The sequence below is a fragment of the Paroedura picta genome, chromosome 16 (assembly GCF_049243985.1).
Source record: "Paroedura picta isolate Pp20150507F chromosome 16, Ppicta_v3.0, whole genome shotgun sequence".
NCBI classification, from domain to species: Eukaryota; Metazoa; Chordata; class Lepidosauria; order Squamata; family Gekkonidae; genus Paroedura; species Paroedura picta.
Genome location: NC_135384.1, coordinates 8,553,529 through 8,573,279, shown reverse-complemented (window position 1 = coordinate 8,573,279; position 19,751 = coordinate 8,553,529). Strand labels below are relative to the sequence as shown.

General features: G+C 53.0%; 1 protein-coding gene across 1 annotated transcript in view; it reads left to right on the top strand.

The window, feature by feature from the left end:
* The first annotated feature begins 6,007 nt into the window (after positions 1–6,007).
* Positions 6,008–19,751, top strand: part of SLC17A7 (solute carrier family 17 member 7) — a 33,741-nt gene continuing 19,997 nt past the window's right edge. The window contains exon 1 of the mRNA XM_077314832.1: positions 6,008–6,303. Coding sequence (XP_077170947.1) covers positions 6,242–6,303 — 62 coding nt within the window. The 5' untranslated portion in view covers positions 6,008–6,241. The remainder of the gene's footprint in view (positions 6,304–19,751) is intronic.

Sequence of the window (19,751 nt, the reverse complement as noted above, 5' to 3'; positions counted from 1 at the left end):
CACTGTCCATAAATTTGCATCTTATTAGCACATGCCTGCAAGGCTCTCGCGGTGGGGAATTTCCCGTAGTCTGCTGCGATATCGGTTAATTGCTGCTTGGCAAAGAGGCCTGGGTTCCTGGGGGAGAGAAAGAGCCATGGGGCGGATTGCTGGGTACGCAAGTCTGGGAAGGAGGACTGATTTGCGTAGTGTTTTGACTTTCAAGATGAGATCGTAGCGGGGAAGCCCCCTGGAAGAGAAGGTGGGGCAAGAGATGCCAGCTCTGAAAGGAACCTGCTCCCACCCGTCAATGCTCTGATGGCACCGGGAAGCAGAGTGCCCAGTTAGGGATGCCACCTCCAGTTTGGCAAATTTGAGAGTCGGGAGCAGTTCCCAGGGAGGGAGGTCAGTAGGGATCTGATGCTGTGCAGGGATGGCCAAACTGTGGCTCTCCAGATGTCCGTGAACTACAATTCCCACCAGCCCCTTTGCCAGTGTCCTTAAAGGTAAAGGTATCCCCTGTGCAAGCACCGGGTCATATCTGACCCTTGGGGTGACGCCCTCTAGCGTTTTCATGGCAGACTCAATACGGGGTGGTTTGCCAGTGCCTTCCCCAGTCATTACCGTTTACCCCCCAGCAAGCTGGGTACTCATTTTACCGACCTCGGAAGGATGGAAGGCTGAGTCAACCTTGAGCCGGCTGCTGGAATTGAACTCCCAGCCTCATGGGCAGAGCTTTCAGACTGCATGTCTGCTGCCTTACCACTCTGCGCCACAAGAGGCCAGTGTCCTTACCTGCAAGTAAATTGGGTTCGGGGAACTCGGTCAACAGAGGCCAAACCGAGCAATGTCTAACCTCCAGAGAAAAATGACAGCCTTACCTTACAATGGCCTCCCACTTCCCATAAAGCTCGGGTGGGTGCAAGGGGAGTACCGGTGGGCACCATGGTGGAGGACCCAGCGGTGGAGTCTGCCCTTGAAGGCTGCCACTTCTTCCAGGGGAATTGGTTTCTAGTCTGGAGAGTGATTGTAATGCCTGGAGAACACAGTGGACAGTGATGGTCACCCTCACTGCCCCCTTCCAGTTCGTTCCACCCTGGAGTCTGTATACTCCATCACTGGCGTGAGCTGTTAATGGAAAGTTATGCTCCAGTAATGAGGAAAGAGCCATGAAGAAGGGATTTATTCATCTCTCCAACCCTGTTGGGTGCGTCGGTTTCCCATGGTTTTGCATCCTCCTCGAATTAAGTCCCAGGAGTGACGCTATCAAATCTGGGGTGAGAGAGGGGCTGGAATGACGTCCCCAGGTCCCCTCCGATCGGATGACGTCACCGGCTGCCCGTCAACAAAATGTGGGTCGGCACCATCGGCCAGACTCGGCTCTGGGATGACATCAACGCGGGCAAGTGAGGGCACCGGAGAGCAAGGGCAGTGTCCGTGGACAAGCCGGCCCTTTCCCCGAGAACGCAGAAGACACACCCGCAAGGGCAGACTGTGTCTCTAGTTTTGTTTTGTTTTTTAATTTAAGATTTTATTGGATTGGCCGTCGGCCGTCACAATTGTACGAAAGCAGGACTGTACAAAAAGGACATAACCAAACAAATGGTAAGAGTATGCATAAAGCGATCAAATGTAAAATAGTGTCGTCAATAAAATGCCAAAATGGGATTGGCATTTTAAAGAGAAGACCCTCGGACATCAGTTTTCCTGGCAGCCATTGCTAAAAATGCCCCTCCAGTGGATTCTTGTCTGACCACAGAAAGGTCAAATTCTTAGTTTCTGGAGTGCCCCAGGGCAGTCCTTTCCCAATAAATTTATTTGTCACAGACGACAGTCCAGGGCATAATCCATGGGGGGGCCTCAATTGCCATCTTGCCACTGACACAACGCCAGTCCGAAACGGGGGGTGAAGGCATCTGCCCCTGCGGTCTGTATCTCTACATATCTTTCCAAGGGAAGCATCCTGTCCTGTGATTCCAATACACGGCGCATGTCTGGAAGATTGAAGGGATTCATCATCATGCTACAGAATTAGGCTTCTCGGTATTCTCAGAGCAAAGACTTTTCTGCAAATCTTCTCCCCGCCCCTCCCCCCGGCCCAGACAGCAGGATCTTGTCAGATTGTTCAAGTACATCTCTGCTTGTGCTTTCCGCAGCCGTCGGTTTATACCTGGCGTTCCCTCCCCTACTGCTTGTGCCGCTTCCCCGATCTGTTCACCACCTGGCCTGCTGATTGCTCTCTCCCTTGGAGAGCTGTAGGGAGAGTCGATGAGGGGTCGGGCCGGGTCTCCGGCTTTTGTCCTGGATGGCCCGGGCTAGCCCCATTTCATTAGATCTTTGAGATTTAGGAGTTAGATGGGAGAGCACCCGGGAAGCCCGAGCAGAGGCTGGGAAGGTGATTTATTATCAGCATCTGTTCTTGCCTTGACAACCCTACTGGGCCCTGTAAGTCAGCTGCCACCTGACCTCCGATATTTTCACCAGCTTTCAAGCATTCATGGTTCCCCAGGGAACTGGCCGGCCTTTCCAGGTACCCAGGGGTCACTAGGTAGAGCTGCAACACTTTTAAGCAGGGCTAGACCCTCCCTGTCTAATTTGTGGGGGAGGAAGGATGACTGGGGGAGTCTGGACCCCAGAGAGCTTGGCCAGGGAGGAACCATCCCCTAATTAAAAAGACAGGTCATTGCTGTTTTAGGAGAGTCAGCATGGTGTGGTGGTTCAGAGAGGGGTGGCTTCTAATCCAGAGAACTGCGTTTGATTCCCCATTCCTCCTCCACATGCAGGCAGCTGGGTGATCTTGGGACGGGCACAGTTCTCTCAGAGCTCTCTCAGCCCCACCTGCCTCACTGTTCTGAGGAGCGGGAGGAAAGGTGATGCTCAGATACTTTGAGAAGCAGGAGGCCGTCTCAGATTCCTCTCAGAGTGCCGTCAGCTTCACCCACCTGTCGTGGGGAGAGGAAGGGAAGGTGATTGTAAGCCACTTTGAGACTCTTTGAGACTCGTTCAGGTGGTGAAAAGCAAGGTCCTAAAAACCAGCTCTTGTGCTGTGTTACTTCCCCTCCCAAAGCACCTTACCAGGTTCATGGACACAATAACTGCAGGGGTGACGTTGTTAATAACCCATAACAAGTATTTTTAAAATGGCCACGTGCAGAATTCAAATCCAGCTGCCTGTACAATGCACAGGTACCTCAGGTGGAGCAGTGAATCCACTGGCCCTAGGATGGCCAGCTCTTTGGGGATGAAGCCGGGAGTGGGCAGAATTTGGGGCGGGGGAGGACCTCAGTGGAGTCTAATGCTATGGAACCCACCCTCTGAAGCAGCCATTTTCCCCAGGGGAACTGATCTCTGTCAGCTGGAGATAAACTGTAAAACCAGGGGACTCCCAGGTCCCACCTGGAGGTTACCATCCCTCAGCCCAGCCCTGGCTACGGCCTGCAGGTGCTTCCTCTTGCCCTAGGCATTGCAAGGAGAGTTGAGAGGGCCGGGCCGGAGAGGTGCTGTGGGTTCCCCTTGCTGCTCCTGAGGGCACAGGGTGGTCGCTCACAAGCCTCCGTTGTTTGGACCCAAGTCCGGAGCTTTCATTCAGCTCCAATTTGCCCTCCCTGCCGGTCTCTCTTCCTCCACCAATCCCTTCTTCTTCCTCTTCACACAGCAGCGCCATCTGTGTCCCGCTGGGTCCCCCTTCCCTTCCCAAGCCACGCTGCTCCTCGTCTAGCATGGAGAACTCCCCGGCCTTCTGCGGCTCAGCTGACAGCTGGTCTGTCCCAAGAGGTAGGCCGAGGCGGAGAGCCGAGCCAACCCGGGCCCTGTTTCCACCTCTGCTCTTGCGGCCTGCAGATCTGGGTTTGTAACAGAATGCCTCGCCTGCAAAGAGAGAGGCTGACCACGTCGCCAATGAGGATTCCTTCGAGCCAGGGGGCATGCTGGGAGATGCTGGGATTTGTCTTTCTGGAGACTGAGGGATGGAGTAAGGAGAGGGGCTGGTTCACCCCACCCCCCCTGCACATTTGCTGGGGGGAATTCAGGAGGGTTTGACGGCCTTAATGTAGCAGGTAGAGAGAACTACTATTGTCCATGTCTAGATGTCCGTGGGCTACAATTATGAGCCCCTGCCAGCTGTTGGCAGGGGCTCATGGGATTTATAGTCCATGGGCATCTGGGAAGCCACTGTTTGGCCACCCCTGAAATAGGGTGACTCCTTCGGAGCGAAGCTCTTCGGAAGGGAGGGGGATGTCTTTTGCATTTATAGATTAGTGTTGATGATATTGATGCTTGATGTATGTTCATAGATTTGTATTGATGATTCATGAGCCACTTTTCTCCCCAGTGGCTTACAACCTCTCTCCTTAAGGTTTCCAGCTCTGGGTTGGGAGATACCCGGAGATTTTGGGGGTGGAGCCAGGAGTGGGTGGGATTGGGGCCAGGGAGGAGCCTCAATGGAGTGGAATGCTATGGAGTCCCCCCTCCAAAGCAGCCCTTTCCTCCAGGGGAACTGATCTCTGTCATTTGGAGATGAGCTGTAAAGCTGAGAGATCCCCCAGGTCCCACCTGGTGGCTGGCATCCCTCCCTCTCCTCCATTTGACCTTCAGAACAATGTTGTGGGAGGAATGAGAGCACAGCACAGGAGGACACCCCACTGCCTGGACTCCAAGAGAGATATTTAATTGAGTTGCATTTGCGTTTCCCTACACCAGGGTCACAAGAAGTGCACCAAGGCTGTGCCCAGTGTACTGTTCTTTTTTTTTAAAATGATGCCCACCTGGAGGGCACGCTGCTGGGAAAGTGATGCCGAACTGGCAGAGTTGGGCCATTGCTCTCAGGAAAACAGGCCTGAAGGGGCCTGATGATTTTGACTTTGAGACCCTGGGCGAACTAGGGATTATGTTTTGGGGAAAATTCTATAAATTGTGAGCCCCTAGCATTACTAGAAAACTATATCCTCTGTGTGTGTGCGTGTGTGTGGGGGGGCATTTTAGTGCTGAACCTGCAGCCCTGCCTTGTCAAAAGCTCTTTGTCCCTCACCTCTCCCTCTCTCTCCCTCTCTCTCCCCCCCCTCCTGCTGGCTCTGCAGCGACTTCCTCCCCCAGGACCTTCCCCTGCCTCCTCCTGTCTCTGCTTAGTTAAGTACTTTTGAAAGATTAATGAGGGGGCTGCTGGCCTGCCCTCCTCTGGGGATGCAGCTGGGACTTGCAGGGGACTCATCCTGCTGGCGCCCCGCTTCTCCTCTGCCTCCGTTGTCTGGCCACCCCCTCCCCCCCAACGCACTTTCCTCCTCTTCCCGCTTCTAAGCAGACCGCTACAGTATCCACCTTTCTTTCTTTCTTTCTTTCTTTCTTTCTTTCTTTCTTTCTTTCTTTCTTTCTTTCTTTCTTTCTTTCTTTCTTTCTTTCTTTCTTTCTTTCTTCCTTCCTTCCTTCCTTCCTTCCTTCCTTCCTTCCTTCCTTCCTTCCTTCCTTCCTTCCTTCCTTCCTTCCTTCCCACCCGCGCTCCCCACTAAGCCCCTCTCCCCGTCCAGCCGCCCCTCCCGGCGCTCGCCTCCCGGCTAATCCCGCGGCTCTGGGCCGCCGCTGGCGTCTCCCTTCCCGCTTCGCTCCTCCTCGCCTGGCCTCGCCTCGCCTCGCCCGGGCCGGCCGCTGTCCGTGGTGCTGAATACCAGCGCGCAAAGTTGGCGTCCGGCTGCGCGGCGCCCTTGGTCTCGGCTTGGGGGCTGCAGACGCGGCCAGGTGGGGCAGGGGCCGCGGGGCGAGGGCCGGGCTGGGGCGGGGCGGGGCGGGGTGTGGCGGCGGGCCCCGGACGCCTCCGCAGCCGCCTCCCACGCCGGGCAGGGGCATTCCTACGTCGGGCCGGCGGCCCCAATGACGCTTCTGCCCGAGTTGGTGGCACGGGCGCTGGGCCAGGTGGGCACAGCCCGAGATGGTTGCATCCCCACGAGCTAAGCGCAGGCAGGACTGAGGGAGAGGAAGAGGAGGAGGAGGAGGAGGAGGAGGAGGAAGGCGAGGGGAAGAGAAGGGCGGGAGGGGGGGATCGGGAGCCAGGAGGCGAGATCCGGACGCAAAGACGGGGCGAGGGACAGGATCCGACGACGAGACCCGGCTCCTTTCCGAGGCAACCGAGTAGACCGACCCCCGACGCCGCTCCGGGATGTCTTGGTGGAGCCAGCGTTAGATTCCCCAGCGCCGCGTCTCCGAGGGCGACCCCCCTGGGACCCAATTCCGGGACCTTCCAGCCCCGATCCCGGCACAAGACGACCCAGGAGCCATGGAGTTTCGGAAAGAAGAGTTTAAAAAGTTCGCCGGGAGGACCTTAGGGCAGATAAACAGGTAAGAGCCGTGCCGCGACGTGGGCAGGAAGGGCTGATGGAGGTGGATCAGAGTGGCTTGTAATGCAGGCACGGGAGGAGGGGGGGGGAATGCGTCCACAGGGGAGTTGAGCATTGGCGGCTGCCTATGGCTCGGTGTGTTTACTCATGCTCGACAATGGGAGCAGAGCTACAGGGCGAGATTTCTACCCAGCGACCGGGGAATTGGGGGGGTTCCGATAGCCAAGGGCAGAGGCTCGCACCTCCCCCACCCCCTGCTTTTAGCCCGACAGATGGATCATGCACGCCAGTACTTCACACCTGTGCATGATGTGCTCACAGGGACTCGCGCTCACAGGTGTGCCCTCGGAGCCCCCCCTCACTCCGCCCGATGCTTCCAAATGCTCATTTGAGGGCCCACACTCTTGCGCTCCTTTGGGACCCCAACTCGGCCTCCGATCAGCGGGCTAACAATTTTTGCCTGCAACCCTGCCTGACTCCCCACACAAAACAGGGACAGAGCCGGGCCGTGCAATCCTAAATAGTTCTGCTGCTCGTTGAAGCCGGGGCCCCTGGAGATTAGAGTTCTGCATAGGATCACACGGGAGGGCCACAGACCTCTGCACACCTGCAGTTTTTGTGAATTCCCCACCCCTCTGCCACAGTTTCTCACACTTAGGCTCAGAAGAATGCACATTTCCTAACACTGTTCCATACATGGAATCACATGTGCATTATATCTATCTATCTATCTATCTATCTATCTATCTATCTATCTATCTATCTATCTATCTATCTATCTATCTATCTATCTATCTATCTATCTATCTATCTATCTATCTATCTATCTATCTATCTATCTATCTATCTATCTATCTATCTATCTATCTATCTATCTATCTATCTATCTATCTATCTATCTATCTATCTCTTCCTTCCTACCCTACCCTACCCTACCCTACTTCTACTTGCCTGTCCAGCCATCTGTCACCTACCTATGATCTATCTATCTGTATCTCATCACCATCTCCTATCTCACAGTTCCGTGTCATCTGTGCTTGGCCTCCTCCGATCCAGCTTTTCCCCTCCCTCTCTCCAATCCACCTTCCATCCGGTTTATTTTTAAAGCTCCCTCCCTTCCCGTCAGCCAGATGGAGTCTCTCGGTTGCAAACTTGCACGCTCGGGTGTGTTTTGCGCCATTGTGTTCAGTTTGCTAGAAAGGCCAGCGCCAAAGAATTTTGTTCTACTTTTCGGGGTCATCTGTGAACACTCGCTATTATGTGCCGGGTCATGGAAGTGGGTGGGTGGGGATGGTGAATGCCGCAGGAACAAGAGGAAGGAAATATTTCAGGTTTTAACCTTCGCCCATGCACTTGCCCCCCCCCCCAGTCAACCTGCTGTAATCTCCCCCACCCCTGTGCGACTCCCCAGTATCACGAGATCTTCAGCCCGGCTGGACACCAGCAGGTTCTCCCTGTCTCCATTCCACTTGATCTCATCCAGCAAAAGCACGGGGGAACCGGAGTGCTTAAGAGCCAGGGTGCTTTTTAATGGGTTTAAGAAACCAGTCAGACAGGATGCGGGTGGGAGGAGCTGTGGTGGTGGTGACTGATGGACGTCTCCGATATCTTCTTAAGGCCGTGGTTCTGAGAGGCCGTCAGAGTGGGTGAAAAGGAGAACAGCTGGGAAACCAGGACGTAGATCCTCAGGATTGTGGGGACGGCGTTCTTGGTGAGGAAAAGCCTTGTTAAGTTGCAGCCAGCTCAAGGCAAGAGATGTCCAGAGATGTAGGGGGCTGTGGCTGCCCCCTGCGTAGCATCCCCGGAATTTCTTGATGGTCTCCCATCCAAACGTTGAGCACGGACAACCCTTCGTAGCTTCCCAGATCTGATGAGATCAGGATCTATCCTGGCCTGCTCAGGTCAGGCACACGTCCTCTCTCCCCCCCCCCCCGGGCTCTCTCTACAGGGGTATATTTTCTTGGACGTTGAACATTCTGCACCTAAGTCCAAGCAGGAATCAATAGGCCCCGATGTCTTCTGAAAACTCAGCCAAAGAGGCCGCCCTCCTATTAAGTGTGCAGAAATCGACTCAGCCTTAAAGCTGCCAGGAGATTGCAGCTACCAGGGGGGTGCATGATGTAGGCCGGCCTGTCTCTCCCCCGCCGTCTCTTGAAACGGGGCCTGGCAATTCCCCATCCCCTCCCAGGGACGCTGTTGAACCAGGTCCGTCCAAGGCTCAGAGAGGTCGCACGAGGCCGGTGGATAAAAGCAAGAGGACATCAGCTATTTTAAAAGCCAAGTAAAAGGGGGAGAAAAAACCCAAAACCGCTCTGGAGGGAGGGGAGCGGCTGGCGTGGCCCTGGCAAAATTGCTTTACATAACGGGGGCGGGTGCCGCTTTCAAAGATGCACCGTCATAGCAGAACTCCATAAAATATTCAACAGAGTTATAAGTGGATACACAGAGAGCTTGTTCACTCCCTGTCCCCCTCCCCCTCTCGCTATATATATCTTTATGCCCACTTGGATAGATATTTCCTTTGACTTTAAACGCTCCGCACGTAAGGAGAGCCCTGACGGACTGCGACGTCCACTCCGGCATCTGGTTTCCCACCGTGGCTGGGCTCCTGCAGGGCACAGGGGCCAAAGTGGCTCTTCATTGTTCTCCCCTGCGTTCAGAGATAAACTGCCTCTGAACATGGAGGTTCCATGTAAGCCTCTTGGCAAATAGCTCTCGGTGGCCCCGGTGGCGGTGGGAAGTGGTGTCAAGTCACGGCCGAGTTCTGGCGACCCAGTCGGTTCTTCAAGACACAAGACAAACGGAGGTGGCTTGCTGTTCCCCGCCTCCAGGTCATGACGCCGGGCTTCCGCTGAGGTCTCTCATCCAAATTCTAGCCAGGGCGGATCCTGCTTAGCTTCCACGAGCTGGTGAGATCCGGCTAGTCTGTGCTAGCCAAGTCAGGCTTTGACCAGGCCCGTTGACCGTAAGTTGGCCTAAACTTTGAAAGCCACCTGCACTGGTAGCCAGCCCAAGATCTGTGGCTGTGAGTCCCACACGTTAATGATGCAAACTAGGAAGAAGAAGGTCCTTCTTCTTCAGAATGTCCTTTTGTTGCCCTGAGTGGAGAACAGGTCATTTTTGTTGGATGTTTCCATGTTCCATGGCAGAGCGACTTCTCTCTCTCTGACCCATTCTGCACACAGTAGAGTAGGCTTTCGCAACCGGGTTTTCGTGAAACCCTGGGGTTTCTTGATGGCCCTGGAGGATTTCCCAAATGAGTGGGAGTTAATTAATTTTTAATATATATATTTTAATGTGTTAAATGTTCATCGGGTGATAGGACCATATATGGTCATGTCAACCCACCCACCCTCTCCCCAAATGGCCAGTACTGGGCCTGGAGGGGGTGGGAAGGGGAGGGGCCCCAGGTGGGCGTGTCCACTGCCATGTTTCCCAAGCATATTTTGCACGATCACGCCACTTCTGGGGTTTCTCAAAGCCTGAGGAACATTTCAGGGGTTTCTCAATGGTCAAAAAGTCGAGAAAGGCTGCATTACATAATGCACTTCCAATGCATTTTAGAAGTAGATTTTCTTGTTTCTCACAAAAAACATCCAGCTGCAATAGCACATTGAAAGAGTATTATCCAATATGTGCAGAATCGGTCTCTCTCTCTCTCTGTGTGTGTGTGTTTCTGTGTGTCTCTTTCTGCTTTGTTTACACCATGCACACTTTTATTAACTCCTGTCCCATAGCTTAATGTGGCACCCCCCTCCAACCTCCCTTAAAATCCCCCAACACTTTAGCCTTTCATTTTAGAGAAGGTGCTGTAATCTTGTAGCCGTTGGCACTGTCCTTTCCTGTCTCTTTTCCAGCTCTACAATATCCTATATGAGGCGAACAGATAATTCTACAGGAGGTAGGGCCTCACCAGAACCTACAGAATGAGTTGGCCATGATTAGTAGCACGGGTGGGGAACTTGAAAGCCTGTACGTAACAAGAATGTATGAGGATCAGAGTGGCCCTCTCTCTCCGTCCCCCATGGGGGCTTTGTGTCTCCCATCACCCTGTGGAACAGGGTGCATGCGGGATTCGGCATGCTTTTAAACATATTTCTGGATCCGATAACTGCAAGAGACTCGGAGAATCGGTGGCAGCCACAGGGGTTCTCTTTGTATAGAATCGACCGCGCAGACAGGTGAAGAGGTGCAAATCTGCTTGCCTTGCAGAATGTTTATTTGGATATTGCAGAGTCTGATATTTCTCTCCGCCCAGAATCTCAAGCTGTGTTTGGGGGTCTTTTAGAGCGCAGGGTACTCCTTGCTGCATAGAGATGGGAGCATGGCTGAAGACCATGCTCTGGGCATGGTTCATGGATGGTGCAGAAGGACTCAGTGGTTACCGGCACAGGTGTCCTTGGATCAGAGACGGCTTTGAGAGGAGCATTCATCTGTCGAGGAGTTGCTTTCTGCAGAGAGGAATGGCCTGGGAGCAAGCAAGGTTTCCCACCCTGGTGGCCCAAAGTAGGCTGCCAGAATCTGGACTCGATTTGGTCCTGCGGTTTGGTTCATGGGGCAAGGAGATGGACAGACCGTGGGCCAGGGCTGGCCTTCCCCGGGTGACTTTATTTGGCTCCATGAATCTGGATCAAGGCATGTTTCAAACATCCTGCTTCACCTCACAGGCAAGGAAACGAGGCAGCGTCCAAAGGAGGTTTAATTTATTGCTGTCCCCCGGGGGCATTCTTCAAAAGCCAAGGACATCGCAGCCAATCGGCATCTCCAGACAGATTTTTTTTCCTCCCAGGGAGCATATTCATTCGTCACCGGTCAATGAGCTCATTTCGTCCAAGCGCATGTGCGCAGGGCAGGCGTGCAGTGCTGCTACTGCTTGGGCTGGCTGCTGATTGCCCCAAGCGATTTCGCTGGCCTTAAAGGAGATCCTGTCTGCTCCCGGGCACCAGTCAAAGCACTGGTTATTTCATTAAAGGTAAAGGTGAAGGTATCCCCTGTGCAAGCACCGGGTCATGTCTGACCCTTGGGGTGACGCCCTCTAGTGTTTTCATGGCAGACTCAATACGGGGTGGTTTGCCAGTGCCTTCCCCAGTCATGACCGTTTACCCCCCAGCAAGCTGGGTACTCATTTTACCGACCTCGGAAGGATGGAAGGATCTGAGACCCACCCTCTTCCACCTCCTCTCTCTCTAGATAATTCAGTGCTGAGTCAACCTTGAGCCGGCTGCTGGGATCGAACTCCCAGCCTCATGGGCAGAGCTTTCAGACTGCATGTCTGCTGCCTTACCTCTCTGCGCCACAAGAGGCTCTTGGTGGTTATTTAATTAAAGGCTCTAAATAGTCTGGGATCAGGATGCCTAAGGGACAGCTTGCTCCCATGGCCGTCATCCTGGCCCTTCCACAGAGATCCTGCCCTGTGTGTCCCCATCCATGTAAGCGAGGTCACAGAAAAATAAACAATGGGCATTTTCAGCAATGGCACCCTGGTTATAGAATGTCTTGACTCCAAGAGCTGGCTTGATGCATTGCTGGTTTGGTTTTAGGTGCAAGGGGAAATGGTTTTGTTTTCCCAGCTGTCTGGCAGAGTCATTTCAATGGGTCAGGTGGGTCTGTTTGCATCCCCCGACCCTTCTCATTCTTGAACAACCCCTGAGTTATACTTGCATTTTTGTTGTGATCCCTGATATATACCGAGAGATTCAGGTGGGAAGCAGCAGAACGAAATATTTAAGTATTTGATAGGTTGTCACTTGGAGGAGGGCAGGATGCTGTTTCTGTTGGCTGCAGAGGAAAGGACATGCAGTAATGAATTTAAACTACAAGTACAATGATATAGGCTAGATATCAGGAAAAACATTTTCACAGTCAGAGTAGTTCAGCAGTGAAATAGGCTGCCGAAGTTGGTGGTGAGCTCCCCCTCACTGGCAGTCTTCAAGCAAAGGTTGGATACACACTTTTCTTGGATGCTTTAGGATGCTCTGGGCTGATCCTGCGTTGAGCAGGGGGTTGGACTAGATGGCCTGTGTGGCCCCTTCCAACTCTTTGATTCTATGATTCTATGAAATTGGGGTCCAGCGGCACCTGGAAGACCACTCACAATTTTAATCTAGGTGTGAGCTTTCATGTGCATGCACACCTCCTCAGACAATGCCATTGGGCCCCAATTGTTTTCTGATATATGCTGAAGTTAGAGACGGGGTTTGGTTTGGTGCTGGAGAAACAGCTTCCCTTTCTTCCACCATGTGAAACACCAAGTTTAACGGAAACTCATTTAGCACAGTTCTTCCCTTTCAAAATGCACAGTGCTCAGATTTTTCCCATGCTTGAGCCTCCATGTCCTCCTGACCAAGGAAACTGTTTACTGATCCTAACAAGTGAGTGCCCTAAATCAGGCAGGCCGTCTAGTCCAGCCCCTGCCTGATGCAGGATCAGCCTAAAGCAGGGGGAGTCAAACTGCGGCCCTCCAGGCAACAGTAAACCATCTCTGAACTTCTCTTGGCTTGAAAACCCCACCAGTGGTTGCCAGAAGAACTGTTTTTTTTCCCATACCCCACTTTTCACTACCCTAAAGGGATCTTTCCCTTCTTCACCCCACAACAGGCACCCTGTGAAGTTGGTGGGGCTGAGTGAGCTCTGAGAGAACCACTCTGAGAGAACAACAATGACTGTGAGCAGCTCAAGGTCACACCGCTGGCTGCATGTGGAGGAGGAGGAGTTGGGAATCAAACCCGGTTCACCAGATTATTGTCTGCTGCTCTTTAGCTCAGGGGTAGTCAAACTGCGGCCCTCCAGATGTCCAGCATGCGCTGGTAGGGGCTCATGGGAATTGTAGTCCATGGACATCTGGAGGGCCGCAGTTTGACGACCCCCTGGCCTAAAGACTCCAGGATAGGGATCTGTCCAGCTTCTGATCGAAGATTGCCAGTGAGGGGCAGCTCTCCACCACCTTGGACAATCAATTCCACTGCTGATCTTCATCATGCCTCCTTCCCCGTTCTCTCCACTGGGTAGTCATCTAGCCAAGATTTTTTTAAAAAAATCTCATCCAATTTCCGAGGCTCTAGGCAAGTTATGTAATGCAAATAAATACGCTCAAACCCAATGTTTAAAAAAGATAGCCAGAAAGAGGTAACAGTCCCTCTCCAGAGTAAGTCGGCCCTACCTAATGCTTATGAAATCAGTGGAGTATGTCTAACTTGACCCAATGCTTTCACTGAAGGTCAGACATGCAACTAACTTTCTCGGGATCAGAGCCACAATGTTAAAGCCTCCATCCTGTCCTCTTTCTCGTGCGTTGGCATCCATGCCTCACTGCCAGAGCTAACAACCTCTCTTCGGTCCTTGCTGAGAAGGCCACCAAAACTCAATGACCGCCCCTTCTGGCCAGCGTCTTCCTCTTGTGCATGTGGCCGTCAGCTTTTCAGAGCATGGAGCCGGCTGAGAGGCTTGCGCATGACAGGACGTCATGTGACTTCACCCCCATGCGACAGGAAGAGGCTGGATTATGTCCTCGCTGGCCTCAAGTCCAGGACCACGGACAGCTGCTGAAGAGGACTGGGGATGGGAAACACAAGCCAGACAGACACCAGGAAGTAGATCATAGAGAAAGCCAAAATGAGGGTCAGAGCCTTGGAGGAATTCTTTCCACTTCTCGGTGACCTTCCTGTCACATTGTTGCTCTCTACAGGCATGCAAAGAGAAGCTAGAGATCTCCACACTTGCCCACATGAAAGTAGACCCTTCCAAAGGGATGCAAAAAAGGCTGTTCCTCCAGATATAAATCCATGGGTTGAGGACCACTGCCTTATACCATCCCTAGCATTCCAATCCTTCCAAAAGGCCCTGTTGCTATTAACCCTAGCCTGGCGGAAGAGCTCCAGCTTACAGGCCCTGCGGAACTGTGATAGTTCCGTCAGGGCCTTAGTTCATTCCCCCAAGCCGGGGCCAGAACCGAGAAGGCCCTGGCCCAGGTTGAGGCCAGACGTGCTTCGTTAGGGCCACGACGGTAGGAAGGTGGGGTGTGTGTGGCCAAAAACCCAATTCCAATTGTCATTGGAATCCAAAGGAACTTCCGGAGTGGAGCGGACCTCCAACCGATGGCCAGCCCCGATGCCACCCGCATCAAAAGCAGCACGGTTGTGCCGGGAGCCGCAACGCCCTCTGCGCACGCAAGCCAGCCGCCGGCTGTCACATTTTGTGCAGGGCTGCCGAGAGCAGGACAGCTGGCCCCGGAGCTAATCCTCCGCCTGGCATCCGGCATCAAATCTTTTCATGGACGTCGCTTGGCTTTCCCGCCCCCAATAGCCGATCCCTTATATAACGTGACTTTCTCAGGGCGGGCGTGACAGACTGCGTGCTTGGAGGCAGAGGGTGTTCCGCTTTGACAAAAGTACACCTGGAAAAACAAAATAGGGCGGGGTTTAAAAAGAGAAAGATGTGGACATTCATCCCGTCGGGTTCTTGTCTGTGAGAATCAGCCTAAATTCATTCTGAGCCTGCCGACACCCTCTAGAAACACATATGGTGGAGACCTGGGATAGTCAAACTGCGGCCCTCCAGATGTCCATGGACTACAGTTCCCATGAGCCCCTGCCAGCGAATGCTGGTAGGGGCTCATGGGAATTGTAGTCCATGGACATCTGGAGGGCTGCAGTTTGACTACCCCTGGTGTAGACTGTCAGTTGCCAACTCCAGGCAGATTTGAGGATGGAGCCTGAGGAGGAAAAGGGGCGGGAACAGGTGGGACCTCAGCATGATGCTGTAGAGCTGGGGTGCCCAAAGTGTGGCTCTCCAGATGTCCTTGGACTACAATTCCCACAAGCCCCTGCCAGCATGCTGGCAAGGGCTCGTGGGAATTGTAGTTCATGGACATCTGGAGAGCCACAGTTTGCTGGTAAGGGCTCATGGGAATTGTAGTCCATAGACATCTGGAGAGCCACAGTTTGCTGGTAAGGGCTCATGGGAATTGTAGTTCATGGACCTCTGGAGAGCCACAGTTTGCTGGTAAGGGCTCATGGGAATTGTAGTCCATGGACATCTGGAGAGCCACAGTTTGCTGGTAAGAGCTCATGGGAATTGTAGTTCATGGACATCTGGAGAGCCACTGCTTGGCCACCCCTGATACCCTCCAAAGCAGCCATCTTCTCCAGGGGAACCGATCTCTGTCTTCCGGAAACCAGCTGTAATCCTGAGAAATCTCCCAGCAGCGCTTGTAAATTCACGGTTTAGCATTTGCTCCGCGGTGTCCCGCTCCAAACCCCTCCGATTCACACCCCCTTCCCTCAGCCAGAGGGCCCCCCCGGCCCCCGAAACGAGGCAAGTGCTTTAATTTTATCACACCACATTCCTAAAGGTACCCATAAAAAGAAAAAGTTAACACTTCGTGTTGCCATCTGTTGACGCCTGACACTAGATTGAAAAGCTCCTTTTGTTTCTCTCTCGCCGTTGGCGGCTTGCCATGCTTATCTCACTTCTTTTAATTAACTTACTGAGAAGTTGCTGAAAAGGGTAGGAGATTGATCCAGCAACTCAGCGCTCGCCAGCGCCGTGTACCCCCGATCGCAAGCAGAGGTGCTCGGATGTGGCCTAGCAGCTCTCGAAAGCAAGCGCCCGGATCTGGATTTTCTCACGTGCGCAAGGCCACGCAGGAGAGGGATGACTGTCCGTAGGGATGTGTGGAGGAAGCCATTTGGGGGTGCCCTTGGTCGAACAGGGCTCCTCCCGCCCTTAAGCGTGATGCAGGCGGCCTGTTTCTGCACAGGCCCTCTGGCCTTTCTCCTCCGCGGCCCACCGCTGGCTGAGACAGGTGGTAATTGCTGTTCTCTCACTACCTGCGGCTGGCCGTGCGCCACAGTCATGTGCGGTGCTAGAACCGAAGAGCTGTTGGAGGTCATGCTGGGAAACTCTAGCAGGCAGCGAGAGGGAGATTCGTATTCGGGTTGAGCTGCCAGGATCCGTCACCGTCTCTCCACCGTCTTTTGTCCCCGCCAAACCCTGCCCTCCGACCTCCAGAGCATCAGGAATGTCCCAACCCAGAGTTGGCAGGCCCAATTAGCACAAGAAGGATGGGTGGAGTAAGGTCAAGGAACCAGGGGAGGGATTTCAGTGGGGTAGAATGCCTTACTGTCCACCGTCCAAAGTGGCCATTTTCTCCAAGGTGACTTCTGTCTCCTGAAGATCAATTGTGACAGCGGGAGATCTCCAGGTGCCTCCTAGAGGCTGGCCACCCTACCAGGATCTCAACCACTTCTGTTCCTTTTGCCCGGAAGGACCAGGATGCTTGAAAAAGCCCAGGGTTGTTCCGCCAACAGGAAATCCCTGGTAAAGCAGGAAGCAGGGCAGACCTCGACCTCCCCATCAGGGCAGGGAAGTGAGAGAAGGGCGAAGGTGAGAAATTCAGGTCTGCTGCCAGAGGATGCCAGAAGGTACAGCAGCCCCAGGCTCCGCCCCTCAAGAGGTGGAGCCTGGCACCCTTGAAAAGCACCCTGCTTCTTTGTCATCTTGGGGCGTCAGCTACTGACCTTGGCCAGTTGGGGGTATTATTGGCACTTATGCCCCTTAATATTTATTGATGTATTTGATTTATATCCAGCCCTCCCGAAACCGGCTCAAGGCAGCGTATGAGACAAAAGAACAACAGCCGACGTTAATTAATAATATTCAAATCCTTTGAAATGATATCCCATGACCTTCCAAGCGTAGGTCTCATTTCTGGCGTCACCTCTACTCGGTGATGTTCCAAGTGGGGGGTTCTCCACTGGGGGGGCCCATTTGGTGTCACGGAGCCACCGGCCCCATATATACAACCCTCAGATGCCAAGAGCAGACACAGGAATGTCCTTCCTCCTAATATCCCCCACTCCCCCTCGAAAAAGTTGGTAGGTGTCCAGCATTTCTTCCTGTAGTCTCTGCCTGACCTGCCGAAGACCTCTTGCCAAATTGATCCCTCCTAACCAGTAAGCAAAATCCTCGCAAGGATGGCGCGTTGCAGCTGCTCCTTTGACAGAGCAATTGTTTGGGTTGTTGTTGTTTTTTTTTGCAAGCTGCTGCTCATAAAAACGATCGATCGCCCTGCTGAATCAGACCGGCGGGCCTGCGCCTGTCTCCGAAAGGGGGCTGACCCGAAGCCCCTGAAAAGCCAATGAACCGGGCGTGATCGAGACAAGCTCCCCTTACTGTATCATCGCCACGGGATCTAAGGCTCTAGTCCTTATGACCTTTCCTCTCCCCGCCCCCCTAAGAGAAACCTCACCGGAGACTTAAACACGCTTCCATTTTTTATATGTAAGAGAGAAGAAGGGGGGGGGGGAATCTCAAGCAAAGTTTAATTACATGAAATATAGATGAAGGAGGAAGCATTTAGTGCTACAGGGAGATGAATTATTCACAGGCTCTGGAGCGGATTTAAAAGGCCTCCTGCATGAGCGTTCCTGTGGTCCTTGGCCGCCTTGGCTGCTCAGCGTGACAGGAAAGGTCGGAAGGCAAAAGGGGCTGCGTCTTCCGTGCTCAGGCCCCGAGCACTGCTGCGAAAAATCGATCCATCCCAATGCCTTTGCTCGCCCTGCAAGCGCACAGATGCCTCCAGAGCATCCACACTCCCGGCAAAGTGTTAATAGGCGCTCTCAATCCATCAGAATATCCATGACCTCAGCCATTGGTTGATCTGCTGTGATGTCATAGCATACTCGGATTGCGGCTGGGAAAAGCTGCCAAGAATAGCCTGCTGAAAAACAATACAGTTTCTGTGAGGGGAAGTGAAAGGTCAGTTTGGGAAGAGGAACAATCTGCATCTCCTCAAGGAGGCGGGACTGAAGCAGGTGGGCTAAAAAGGAAGAGGTAAGATAGGGCAAAGGACAGCGATTCTGCCCCCCTCCTCCCCAGGAAAAAGCAAGATCGGGGATTCAGAATCACTGTGGTGCATCTGCCACATTTTTTGCCGCATGTTGCTGCCAGGTGAGCGCAAACAAGAACAAAACTCCACCTGGCTCGACACATTCTGTGAGTTTTGGAAGAATTCATGTATTTCAACTGGGGGGTCAACACAAGAAGAAAAGTTTCTTGTTTTCAGAATCTTGAATCGTCCTCCTCAAAAACAACCAACACCAGTATTCCGGGTAACAGCTAGTTTCGTTGTTGTACTTCTTCAGTGGTATAATCCAGGCCAATGTTTGCTCGTAGGAGGATAAAGGGGCGGAGAAACAGGCTTGATCCTTTCTTTTTTTGCATTACCCTGTTGGGTTTTCAAGGAAAGAAATGTTCGGAGGTGGTTTTGCCATCGTCTGCCGCCATGTCAAAATCCTTATATTCCTCCAAGGGTTTGCATCCGAATTCCAGTGAAGGCCGACCTTAAGATAGTTGAAGAGATTGGGTGGCTTAATTTCTGGTGCAAACGCACAGGAAGAAACGGATTTTTTTAAAAAAAAAAATCTGGCAATCTTATCGGTAGAAAAGGAAGCTATCTTACGGCTCCAATACCCAGACTCTACTCAATAAACTGCAGTGGTTCGTTCTCTCTCCTTGGCTGGCTCACCTTCCCAGGGGGAGTAAACCCACACAGCCCACAACACAAATCCAAGGTTCTGCCCAAAATTCTCCATCCTCGGTGTGTGCAAAATGGTCTGCCAGGAACAGCTTGTGAGCAGGAGGCTTCTGGGGTAGGGGGTAACTGTGCGTCCTTATGTGTGTGTGTGCGTCTGTGTTATTCTTGGCTTCCTTGCTGCATATTTTATGAACAAGGTGACGAAGGAGTGGGGGGGGGGGAGGAGGAAAGAAGGGGAGGCTTTGGCCAGCATAAAGGAAGGCTGAGCTTTATAGCTACCTCCATATGTTCCCTGCTGCCTTGTTATCTGACGCCGGCATGCCCTCTTGCTGGGATCGGAACAGCACCAGGCTTTAGTGTTTGTAGACTAGGCTAATGAAATGTATGAGTTTGGAAGGGACAGGGTGCAAGAAGCGTGGTTGGGGACCCTGCATTGTGGGGAGGGGGAGGAGGAGGAGGAGGGGCTGGGCCCTCACTGTTTTCACAATTCCTCCTCTCAGCATTCTATTTTGGAACCTTTACCCGTGAAAACTGACAAGGTGCCATTCTTGGCACCTGTTCCATAAGGCTGCGAAGGGCGAGGGGAGGATTAAAACATCGGCGATAAGACAGCCTTGGAGAGAGCTGCTTGCGTGTCCCGGTGGCTCCTTTTGATGAAGACGTAAGTCTCCTTCCCCTGTGGGTGTGCAGTAACTGGCCCAAACCAAGGATCCTGGAAACATCAGGAGAAGAAGACGATTTGGCTCTTATATGCCACTTTTCTCTACGTCAAAGGAGTCTCAAAGCGGCTTACAATCCCCTTTCCTCTCCCCACAACAGACCCACTGTGAGGGAGGTGGGGCTGAGAGAGCCCTGAGATTACTGCTTAGTCAGAACAGCTTTATCAGTGCTGTGGCAAGCCCAAAGTCACCCAG